This window comes from Esox lucius, chromosome 10 (genome assembly GCF_011004845.1).
Source record: "Esox lucius isolate fEsoLuc1 chromosome 10, fEsoLuc1.pri, whole genome shotgun sequence".
NCBI lineage: Eukaryota > Metazoa > Chordata > Actinopteri > Esociformes > Esocidae > Esox > Esox lucius.
The window spans coordinates 21,278,585-21,291,307 of record NC_047578.1 but is presented as its reverse complement, the minus strand read 5'-3'; the positions used below and the strand labels follow the sequence as shown (position 1 = coordinate 21,291,307).

At 39.1% G+C, this 12,723-nt stretch overlaps 1 protein-coding gene across 1 annotated transcript; it reads left to right on the top strand.

Moving 5' to 3' along the window:
• The first annotated feature begins 657 nt into the window (after nucleotides 1-657).
• Nucleotides 658-12,390, top strand: LOC105025855 (vesicle-associated membrane protein 2). Its single transcript, XM_010896863.3, has 5 exons — nucleotides 658-1,149; nucleotides 1,986-2,112; nucleotides 3,214-3,372; nucleotides 10,672-10,723; nucleotides 10,878-12,390. Coding segments are annotated over exons 1-5 (357 nt in total). The 5' UTR covers nucleotides 658-1,147; the 3' UTR covers nucleotides 10,895-12,390.
• The last annotated feature ends 333 nt before the right edge of the window (nucleotides 12,391-12,723 follow it).

Sequence of the window (12,723 nt, the reverse complement as noted above, 5' to 3'; positions counted from 1 at the left end):
ATTATAGGAATTTACTACTACAGTGTATTTAAGATTTGTACTAAAAGTATTTTGTGCCCTCCAGCAAAAAAAGGTATGTTTTGTGAATATTGGAGTAATTGAGACATTGAGAGCCTGTCTGCTGTGTGAGCACTGTTGCTGAGCTAAACTGAATGATCTGCTTACACTGAATTTCTTCTTACATACTAACACATACTTTTATACATTCCCATTGTATTCTTTACTTCTAAATCTTATTCATCAGTAAATCCCTATAATTAAACAAGTCTTACTAATGTTGCACCTGCATGCTATGTTGTTTTAGGAGATAAGACAGATTTTGCGACTTCCTTGATAATTTGATTCCAGGATCTGAAGCTTACTCTACTTAAGTGATAAACAATTTTGATTTAAGCTTTTCTCAATGTATTTGTCCATAAAAGATGGTAAACCTTCGTGAAAAATAAAATAACAAGAAGGGAAAATGCATTTTTGCTTTTTACCATTACCGGTTGTAGAGTCTATTAGCAATTTATATCCATTGTCGACTAGGCACAGTGGTTTTATTGGACACTAAGGGCTTCGAGCATAATTGACCTGAGCATAACAAAACAGTAGACTTATCCTTATGGGGTAAAAAAATAAATAGGTTTAACTTTCTTCCATAGACTGGAGGTTGTCAAAGGCTATAGCACTAGCCATAGCAGCTTTTGGTAGGATTATCATTTCTGAGTCTGACTTAGCGTGGCGACAAGCCATTGTTTACTGACCTTTCTTGGGTATATTTTTATTAGTCGGCTATATCACTACAAAACGTTCGTTTTAAAAGCTTTACCTTGACTATTTTTTTTTTTAGTAGGAGCGGTCAAAGGAACCTGTATCACTATATTTCGACTGCAAGTCGTGCGTCAAAGGCGCGTCAACGTTTTCCAGGCGTCGGCTTGCTTTTGCGGTTTTGAGTTTAGTGTGAGGACCACAGCAAACGAAGCTGTCGACGGAGTATTGAACAGTCGTTACCTTGGCTGTGGATAGTATGGCCATTACTTTCACATAACCAGCTATAGTAAGTCAATCAGCCTCTATCTCCCTCTCTCGCTCGCTCTCTCGTGCGCGCTACCTCAACCGACTCTCCGGTGACAGATTGTGATACAGCAGCTATATCATCGAGATGTAAGTAAACGAAATTTCAAACTGTTTTGTCTAGTTTAGCTACATTTAATTGATATATTTCCAAGAAACAACAAGTGTCCAGTTGCGAAATAGCTTGCAGCCTTTTGAGTACTTTAGGATGTTCGAGCAAGTGTTTGTTTCTATGATATTGACTAAATGCAATTATGTGTTGTTCTCCTGTTAATATAAAGAGCTATAGAAATAGATTTTATTATAAAAGTCTACTCAGAGATAAAACAGTATTTAGAAATGAATATTAGTCTTGCAGCATTTTATACACTATATGAAATGTTTTCTAATTTACATGCCTCAGTCAATAACTGTCATCTTCCTAGTTATTGGTATAAAGATGTATATATGTTTTCAGTATTTTATTTGTGTGAATATATTGACTGATTGTTTTGGCTGTGTAGGTAACTAACCTACAGCACCTTGCTCGGTTTGTTAGTCTGGATCAAAATGCATCCATCTTGGTTAAGAGCAGGCTACATGGCTTTTCCCCACTAATCTCTCTCCATTTTGCCAGTGGAAATCAAGCCTGTCCAATACAGGCTCTGGACCAAATCAAACCAGAGTGATCAGGATATTACTCAGAGATGATGAAAGAACTAACTGCCCTCTTAGATTTGCTTTGTAGTTAAAAAAAAAAGAAAAATGTCATTGACGGTTAAACACAATAGCTGACTTTTATTTGTTTGTTTCTTAATCCGTAGTATTTGCAGGGGTCTATAACAGTTAGGTGGTTCTTAAAGCTAGTACTTTTTTCCTTCTTTTACCCATTTAACTGGGCCGTACTCATCAGTTTGTGTTTGTGTGTATTAATTCTTCATCCAAAGGTCGACCCCAGATGCAGGAACCCCGGGAGCCCCAGGGGCCCCTGAGGGAGACGGGGGACCCGCGGCCCCGGCCCCCAACCTCACCAGTAACCGAAGACTACAGCAGACACAGGCACAGGTGGATGAGGTGAGACTCAGAGATTTGATATGTCACAACTGTGGAATCTGAGCATTGACAATTACAATGTGAATGTGCGTTTCATTGGAAGTGAATGTGCCTAGATAATGAGAACAACAGAAACATCTCTGTTTAGATTGTCTCTCAGTAGGTAGCGCTCTAATGACAGGAATGTTTACGATGGCCATATGGCATGGGGGTTGACTTCTAAAAAGTTAGAAACGCCCTTAATGTATAGGCTAGCTGGTAACCAACATTACAATGAGAAGAGATTGACTGAGATGAGATTGAGGTTGTGTAAGGAAGACCAGGTCTGTAACCTCATGAACAAGACTTTCTAATGCTGCAATAAATAATATACTTTCTCTCTCCCTTGACAAACGGGTATGCTAATTATTACAACCACTATACGAAACGGCCGATTTCTAACACAACCATGTATACAACCTTGGTTTTTCAGGCATATACAATAGGCACAATGTGAAGTGAACTATTAGGAAAACAAATAGAGAGATTAAAGAAGGAATGGATACTGTTTTTACCTCTGCTTAGTGCTGGATGAAAATCTGAAAATCAAAGACACGATGAAGGTTGGGTTCCAGACTACAGAATTTAGGCAAGCTGATGTGACGCAGCAAAGGGATACAAGGATGAATAGTCAATAAAAGAACAAAGAAACGAGGGATGAGTCAGAGAAGGTACAGGGTTTTAACACTGATCATGGAGAGAGACGACCTGATGTATTTTCCGGGCATCTGTGTGAGTCATATTCAGTTACATTCGAGTCCTTCGTCGGATACTCCTGTCCAGAGTGTCTTATGGGAGCAATCAGGTTAAGTGCCTTGCTCAAGAGCACATTGACAGATTCTTCCAATTTCCATGACTCAAACCAGGGACCTTTCTGTTATTGACCCAACAGTCTAACGACTAGGCTACATCTACATTTAAAGTGTCCTTAATTGGTCACAATGAAAGGGGCCCTTTGCTTTCAATATGCTGGGGCATTTTACTTATTTTTCCAATGGCACCATTTGTACGCTGTCCCCCATGCTGAGGTCCGGAAAGGCGGGTCCAGCGTAATGCCACACTTAACCCTCCTGTGCTCTGCAGGTGGTAGACATCATGCGGGTGAACGTGGACAAGGTGTTGGAGAGGGATCAGAGACTGTCGGAGCTGGACGACCGGGCCGACGCACTGCAGGCCGGGGCCTCGCAGTTTGAGAGCAGCGCCGCCAAGCTGAAGAACAAGTACTGGTGGAAGAATCTCAAGGTTCGTCGTTTGTGCCAGACTTGGTTCGAACCCAGTGTCAACCACGCGTCTGCGTTAGCTCTCTGATGTCAAAGCATAGGCATTTGCTCAGAGAGGTAACGCATGACTTCAAGTCTCAGACAGATCTTCATTTGTAACATTCCCTTCACATATGTCCCTCTTTGAATTTGTATGATAGCGGTACCATAACATAGCAGTCACAGCATATCATAAAATGGTGTTCCACAGTGGTTAGGCATTTGATACAAATTACCTCCCTGTACAAAACCAAAGGAACTGTCTACCACATCTCCAACCTATCCTTTTCACAGCATGAAGTTATTCCTCCATTGCATTTGAGCACAGATGGTTGTTTCTCCGTCTGTCCAATCGTGTGTCTCGGCTAGGGATGGCTAGGAGGGGGAGGGGTTAGAAATCCCAATCTGGATTACGGTGTGATGCGGGATTAAAATCCCAGCTGTGGTTCGACTCGTGATGTAACTCCTGCATATCATCCCCCTCTCACGCCCCCTGTCTCTCTCCCTGTCTCTCTCCCTGTTCCTCTCCCTGTTCCTCTCCCTGTTTCTCTACTAATCCCAGCCATCCGGTCCCCGCCCCCAAACCATAGTAAACTAGTCTCTTGCACTCTATACATAGCCGGCTTTAAATCAAACCATGCTTTTGCATGCAGGCATGAACCACAACACACAGGGGTGTCTGTTGATGTCACTGGCTTGCAGTAGTGTCATATTATTGACTACTTGTTGAGACGATGTCCAGTATTCAATCTGTAGTTCAGTCTTTTAAAGGTTATTTACACTTGAGCCAAAGTCTGTATTGTAAATAGGCTGTGGCTTCGAATTCAGTTTTTCTCTGGCCTTTCACTTAGAGGTATCTCTGGTGCTCTGAGCATATTGAAGAAAAGGCAGCACGCAGCTACTTTGTTGTAAATACCAAGGACAGAGATATGCAAAGAAGCAACATTTAGAAATTCAGTTTCAGCAGTACCTAATATTTCCACAAACTCAGATACTCATGCATTAGTTGATGTGGAAGTGAGAAATTAGCATGTTTATCAGGTGCACAAAGCTCTAAAAGGTATTGACTAAAAAAAGACAGCTGGTCCTGATAATCTAAATCCAAATCTATTGAAACGTGCTGCTGACATTGTCGCTGAGCCCCTAACCTACCTCTTTAATCTCACAGTTAAGACAAATGTTGTTCCTAGTGTATGGAAATCCACCTGCATTCTGCACCTGTTAAAGGGATGAAAACTCACCAACTTGAATAACTACAGGGCAATTTCTAAGCAACCAATGAAAATATTGGCGGTCCCTGCATAAATAAATTTTAGGGATGCACCGATACCACTTTTTTTCAGACCAAGTACAAGTAGGAGTACTTATATTTATGTTCTTGCTGATAAAGAGTACCAATACCAAGTACTCAACACTGCACTAGTTAGGATCTTTTCAGTAAAAAAACTAATGTTTTGTCCCATATAAACATGTTGTGGTTCTCTATGTTAACTTACTTAAGCTTTAACCATTTCTCAGTGTGCTCCACCTTATAATATTCTATACCTTATATAATGTATTATTTAAATAGTAATTTGTTTAATTTATATTTTATATTTTAAATATTAAAAATACACACAACCCATCGCAGGCTTTTATTTTGAAATTCTGAAGTCTTATTGTTGCTTCTGAATGTACAGTTAATCCCAATAGTATTCATACCCATGCCAAATTGTGAGCTAAAGAGAATTTATATTTGACCAATAGGTATCTTCTGGCTGGAAATGACATAAACAAGTGACAAAACACTGTGAGACATTGTGCTAGGGATACAAATGAATGATGAAACTATCTCTGTTTTTTGTCACATTTATACGAAAAATGTCATGTCCGAAATGATTCATAGCCCTTGGAATTTGTTTCTCAGTAATCAATGGCAAAGCCTTTATTTGCCATCTCAGCAATTAAACGGTTCTTATAATTGCTAACAAGCTTTTTGTATGTCTCCACTGGGATTTTGGACCACTCCTCTTTTGCAATGCTCTCCAGGTCTTCGAGGTTGGAAGGCCTCCTTGTCATCACTCAGGTCTTTAGTTCCCTCCACAGATTCTCAATGGGATTCAGGTCTGGACTCTGGCTGGGCAACTCCAAAATGTTGATATTGTTGTTTGTTAACCATTTCTTGACCACTTTGGCTGTATGTTTCGGATCATTGTCTTCTTGGAAGATCCAATGCTGGCCACGGCTACGTTTTTCTGCAGACTGCCTGATGTTTTATTCCAGAATCTCAATGTAGTCCTCTTTTTTCATGATGCCATTTACTTTGACAAGGTTGCCTGGCCCATTGGCTGAGAAACACCCCCAAAGCATTACATTCCCACCACCATGCTTGACTGTGGGGATGGTGTTCTTGGGATTGAATGCTTCTCCTTTCTTTCGCCAAACGAAAGCCACGTCTCTGTGTCCAAACAACTCAATCTTTGTCTCATCCGATCACAGAATTTATGACCAATAGCTTTTGTCTTTGTCAAGGTGAGCTTTTGCATAGGCAAGGCAAGCTTTTGTGTGCCTGACTTGGAGAAGTGGAGTCCTCCTTGGTCAGTGTCCACAGAGACCAGCCTTGTGCAGTGTCAGCTGGAGTGTCTGCCTTGATGTTGGTACCAGAGTTGCTCAGATTCATCAGTATGGCCTTGGTGGTGATCCTTGGATTCTTCTTGGCCTCTCGCACAACCATTCTTGCAAGCGCAGGGGTCACTTTTGGCTTCCTACCACACCCTTTGAGGTTTTTCACAATGTGGTACTCCTTGTACTTTTTGATTATGCATTGAACTGTGGACACTGGCACCTGGAAACACTTGAATATGGCTTTATAGCCTTTCCCTGTCTTGTGAGCAGCCACAATGCGCAACCGGAGGTCCTCACTAAGCTCTTTGGTTTTAGCCATGACTTGCAATTGACTAGTTACTAGAGAAATACTGCTTCAGCTGTTCTCAATGTATAGGTGGTTGTAATGCTCTCTCGTGGTGGGAATTACAAGACCATTATGAATGGTATAGAAACATTTTCTCAAATATTTGCAACAATTCCAAGGGGTATTAATAATTTCGGACATAGCATTTTTTGTAAAAATTGGAACAAAAACAGTTTCAGCAGTAATGTAAATAGTTAAGTTATTTATTTGTATCTCCAGCACAATGTCCTACTGTGTTTTGACAAGAGAAACCTATTGGTCAAATACAAATTCACTACAGCTAAAAGTTTGGCATGGGTATGAATACTTTTATGCATAACTGTACACTCACCTAAAGGATTAATAGGAACACCTGTTCAATTTCTCATTAATGCAATTATCTAATCAACCAATCACATGGCAGTTGTTTCAATGCATTTAGGGGTGTGGTCCTGGTCAAGACAATCTCCTGAACTCCAAATTGAATGTCAGAATGGGAAAGAAAGGTGATTTAAGCAATTTTGAGCGTGGCATGGTTGTTGGTGCCAGACGGGGCCGGTCTGAGTATTTCACAATCTGCTCAGTTACTGGGATTTTCACGCACAACCATTTCTAGGGTTTACAAAGAATGGTGTGAAAAGGGAAAAACAACCAGTATGCGGCAGTCCTGTGGGAAGAGCAACTTTGATAGAAGTAAAAAAAACGGAGGTCTTATTGCTGCTGCCGAATCTCTATTGTTGCCTGCATGACGCTAATCCATAGTAGCTATCGAGTACAGTTAGCTTCTTCCATCGCACAGACGATGGCTACCTTTATATCAGTGTGACAGCCACTTACCGGCCGTTTAACACAAACGGGTGCATGCACAGACACAGCCAGTTTCTTTTCTCTGACCTCACTAGCTAGTTGGATACTCTGAACGTGCAGGACTGGGCTTGTTGCTCTGATGCTCGTGCGCAGTGGCATTTTTATATGTAAAAAACATTGGTGGGGCACAAACCATTTCGAAATATAGGATTTAAATATAGGATTAATTGCTCTCCTTCTCTCTCACACACATGTAAAATCACATTTACAAACCTAAATTAGGAATGCAACCAAGCTCAGAACCAATGTGCCTACAGGGCCATACGCGAACAGCAATGAGCTCAACACCACTGAAGGCCACAACGAAGAGGAAAGACAACTTTTTAGGGATACAGATCCATTCTAAGACAACAATCTTAATAGATGCAGAAATGCCATACAATGATCATTCTTATGAATTGTTCCAACAGAAGGTGGCACTTATCAAGCCATGCGCCTGGTTGTATTGCAGTCATGTCAACAAAGTAACTTGTATTGAATAGTGTTTTAATGTGCGTCTGGATGCTGGACACTAAGTTGCTTTCAGGGGAAGTCCGACAGCAGAATATCCCTCTTATAAATATGTAACCACTTCGATAACAAGGCATTCATGGTGTATCCCCCAGAGAAATGAATGCTTTTAAGAGTGAAATTCTTCCACGAGTAATACCAAGAAAGAGAGCGACCATTTCCCAGAGTTTACACAGTAAACGCCATGTGGGTGAAATTTTTTAGATGATACTCTGACATCCTGTTCCCATGAGGGCAGCACGGAGCTGACAGAAACACTGAAGAGAAGAAGAGTTACAATACACCGTCTCGTCCAGTCTCAGTGGAGTAAACGGGCAGATTTTAAAGTTGCAGACCACAGTTTTTTGCAAGTAGTTGAAACTTTAATTGTTGTGAATCTTCTGTGTGAACTCGATTTTAAAAACCTCAACACCCCACTTTCCAAAATATTGCTTCTAGCGCCCCCCGTCATCCTCTGAATGCCCCTTGGGGGGCACTACAGCCCCTGTTGAGAAACTCGACACTATAGTCTCTCAAGTTTATACCGAATTGTGTGATAAAAAAAAGTGTGCAGCAGTTCTGTACACAGTTTTAATGAGAGGTAGAATGGCCAGACTCATTCCAGCTGACAAGGTCCACAAATGCTCAAATAACCACTCTTTACAAGAGTGGAATGCAGAAGGGTACCTATGAATGCACAACGTGTCAAACCTTGAAGCGGATGGAGATAAAAAGGTGGTCCTACCCAATTTTAGATAGGTGTACCTAGTTAAGTGGGCAGTGACTGTAAAATGTATGACATTTAGAAGAAACAATTATTTGTTTTCAGAATGGCACCACAAGACTCTGATCTTGGACCCCTGTTGTTTACTAAAGCAAAGTAATCTTTAAGGTCCACATCTTGTTGGATTTGAGTTCTAACTGATAATGATTTGCACCCACCATTTGTCCAAGGTCTAATTAGAAGTATTTGATTAGAGGGGAACCATGGAAGAGTGCAGTGGGACTGGCTCTAATGGGAATTCAATAGTATATAAATAATGTTGGTAGAAAAGTGTCAAATGTTAGCTACCTATCATTGTTATGCTGACGACACAGTTATTGTGCAGAACCCTGAGTGAGACCTTTGGAAAACACATAATAATAAAGGACATAATAACAATCATCTGTTCCTTAGGAGGTCTAAACATTTGGAAAATACTACCTCAGATGAACAACCTAAAACCTTGCAGCACAACTGGCTCTTTGGGTTCTTTCACCATTCATTTCTTTCACAGGGGACTTTTAAGTCTGTGTTTTGTTTAGGCTTCCACCACCTTGCCATTTTGATAACCATGAAAATACAGTTATGCTCATAAGTTTGTATACCCTGCCAGAATCTGAAATCTTGGCATCCTTCCTTTATTTAAAGATAGTGATCATATGAAGCCATTTATTATCACATAGTTGTTTGGCTCCTTTTAAAATCATAATGATAACAGAAATCACCCAAATGACCCTGATCAAAAGTTTACATACCCTTGAATGTTTTGGGGGTGTGTGTGCTCTAAAGGCACAGAGAATCTTGTGAAAATTGATAGCAAGATGGCAGAATGTTACCAGAAAATACTGGCATACAATTTGCATTCTTCTGCACGAAAGCTGCGCATGGGACACTCTTGGATTTTCCAGCACAACAATGACCCTAAGCACAAGGCCAGTGGTTACAGCAGAAAAAGTTGAAGGTTCTGGAGTGGCCATCATCGAGCCACTCTAGGGAGATCTCAAACGTGTGGTTCTTTATGCTAAAGGGGACAATACACAGTATTAAAAACTACGGGTATGCAGACTTTTGAACAGAGGTCAGTTCATTTTTTTCTTTGTTGCCATGTTTTGTTTTATGATTGTGCCATTCTGTTATGACCTACAGTTGAATGTGAATCCCATAAGAAATAAAAGACGTGTTTTGCCTGCTCGTTTTCTTTATACATGGTACATATATTACCAATTCCCCAAGGGTATGCAACCCTTTGAGCATAACTGTATATGTAGGACAAGTTCACTTTTATCAATATTGGCTAAATAAAAGCAAAGATATTTTTTGTAGAGCTTACTGAAGCACATGTGTTGAAATGTGAAAAGAACCAGTATCACATTTTGCCGATAGGTTTTATAGGGATTATGATTGTTCAGTCTCTATGAGGGCTATTTCAGTCTTAATGAGGGCTATTTCAGTCTCTATGAGGGCTATTCAGCACTGGTCCTTGAGTGCTGAAACGTTTCTCCTTTTCACCCTCTCTTTCACTGATTCAAACCTGGGACACCTGCTTAGTGAAATTTAGTTTTTAGATAAAAGGAAAAGACAGATGTGTTTTAGCCCTCCAGGACCAGAGTTGAATAGCCCTGCTTTATATGAAATAGGACTGGCCATCCATAGCTCTTCGAAGATTAAATCATTGGCGCATTATTATTCATAAAGGCCATTTTAAAACGGCAATTTGACGTACCATTACATTGTCTAGCAGTGAAAACCATTATCTGCACTCACAAGTTATTTTATTTTTTAAATATGTGTAATGCCCTTAAAGTGTTATGGAAAAGGCTTTCCAGTTCTCTGCCTCCTGTGTCTTTGAAGCTTTGTCTGAAACTGCTATGAGTTTTGGGCTAAATTAAATGGAAAAAAGTGGGGTCTGTCAATGCTTTGATCCTTGGCTGTCGCAACATTTCGTAAAACATCTGGCTGCATAATGTTTAAATGTACCTTTAAATTGTAGTACTTTGTATTTTAGGTTTTAATTGTGTCTTCAACTGTATATACAGCTATTTCTGGTAAGATATTTCTTGTAAATGAGATTGTTAATACTAACTTGAAATTAATATTTCAGATTAACTTTTAATTATGGTTGCATACATCTATCCGACATTCTCTGAATTTAACTTGGTGTTAAGGTAGATTAAGAATGTGGAAATTTATATTATATTTGTTAGAGACAATATCTTTTTTTTTTGTGTTTTCAGATGATGATCATAATGGCAATCATAGGAGTCATATGTGTTGGAGTTCTCTTCTGTAAGTACCATATGTGAATATTTGTTAATAATGCATAAATAATGTATGCTCACAATTTTTGTTTATATTGCATACTGTCTCACATTCAATGGAAAAAGGTTGCATCTGTGATTATTATATGGATTTCTTTCTCATTCATTCTTCTCCATTTCAGTGTATTTCTTCTATTGAGCTGGTCTCTTCAGGGACGGACAACAAGCGCAAGACGAGATACTGGAAGGAAGCCAAATCCACATGTGTAAAATCCTGCCTTTCCCTTACTCATACTTTCCCTTAACCCTCACTCCTCACCATGCCTTCCATCCAAAACCACCATCTGTATGTAGTCGTTGGCGCAATGCCTCTCCCTCTTTTTTTCTCATTGTGGTTTTCTGCTGTTGTGCCCTTGAGCAAGGCACGCAACCCCATACAATTGCTCCAGTGGCGCTATTTTGTGGCTGATGCTGTGCTGCTCCCAACCTTGTGGGTGTGTGTTTGTCTGTAAGGTTGGGTATTGTGACAGCAAATCAATCCATTTGTAAAATGGACAACAACGTATACTATCCAATTGCTGGCGCTCTCTAGCTCTCGTTTTGTCTCTGTTCAACTTCCATGTCTGTTTCTGCTTGAAGAGCTTAAATGTATGTGAAATCTGAGTCTATAACATTTATGGACTGAATATAGACTTCTGTAATTTATTGAGGGAAAAGACAGAAGAGAAACAGATAAAGGCAGCAGGTGCCACCACATGGAGAAAGTGAGCTTGGAAATTGGGGGAGTGAATCCTGTTGCAGAAAATAATCCTGATCTGTCCTTTCCCCCTTTTTTCCTTCAATCAATTATTGTTTCCTCTGTTTTAAAAATGAATAGGGTACATCTTTTCAGTATTGTGAACCTATTTTTATTATAAATGTTTTTGGGAATATCCCAAATATATTTTTCTCTGCAATAAGCCCTCGCACCAATCTAATTTCATTGTAAAACACAAATAACTGTAAAGAAAGAAGATAAGATATGAAATTTCACTTTTTGTCTCCACTGTTAATGCAATGCACAAATCAAACAAAACATTCCCACGTGTAGTTTAGAGGCATTAAAACATATCAAAACAGTATAGTATAATATTACTTTAGTTGAAAGATTAAGTATTGTTTGAAACATTAATTCACACTGGAAACCTGATGGATTTTTCACACATTTGTCTTTTGACCAAACAGATCAGCTCTGAAAAGGATCTGATGTGAAAAGATCCAATGCAAGTGGTTGAAATCCCAATTAATGGAAGACACATCAGAATTGGGTTGCTTGTTTAAACACAGCCACCAGTTTATTTTCCAGTAGGCCCAAGAGCCCTTGAGTAGCCGGAGTAGCCTAGTAATTCTCATAATGGGTTAGGTGACAAAAAAAATGGGGAATAACCTGGGAATAAATGGTAAATTACTGGAATTTTGACACTCTAATCATTATGTCAATAGCTAACTTTGTCAAAATAAGAAAAAATAGAAATGTTATGTGTGACGTGTAAATGGAAATATGTCTCTAATAGAGATATTAGAGTTTGTTAAATAGTAAAATCTAATGACCTTGATGGAATATCTTTTAATAATAGCTGGTAAATTGTGTGATTGAATAATTCTAAAGAATGTTTATTTGCTTATTCTAATAAAGATATGAATGTGTATACATTTTTGGATGTTGTGTTTATTCTTCAAGAAAAAAAAGCATTTGTGACTACCATGGACAGCAAAGGTACAAATCTAGAGATAAATTGGTGGTCCTACACTGTCATAATTTGTAGCCTGCATCAATCAATTTGATTGATTATGAAATATTTTTTTATAAAATATTAAACCCGAATACATAATAATAAAAAAAGAATAAACTTTTAATAAAAGTGGTCTACTGAATAAAAATGTTGAATTTATGTGTGTAAAATTATGTGAACTCTTTCATTAAATATCTTTTAGCACCTCCATTAGTAGCGATAACTTGGATTAAACATATCCTATAGCCACTAATCA

Coding starts and splice junctions, on each gene's coding strand:
- LOC105025855 (XM_010896863.3), top strand. Junction 2,113..3,213: donor CACAGGCACAGGTGGATGAG/GTGAGACTCAGA, acceptor TGTGCTCTGCAG/GTGGTAGACATCATGCGGGT. Junction 3,373..10,671: donor ACTGGTGGAAGAATCTCAAG/GTTCGTCGTTTG, acceptor TTGTGTTTTCAG/ATGATGATCATAATGGCAAT.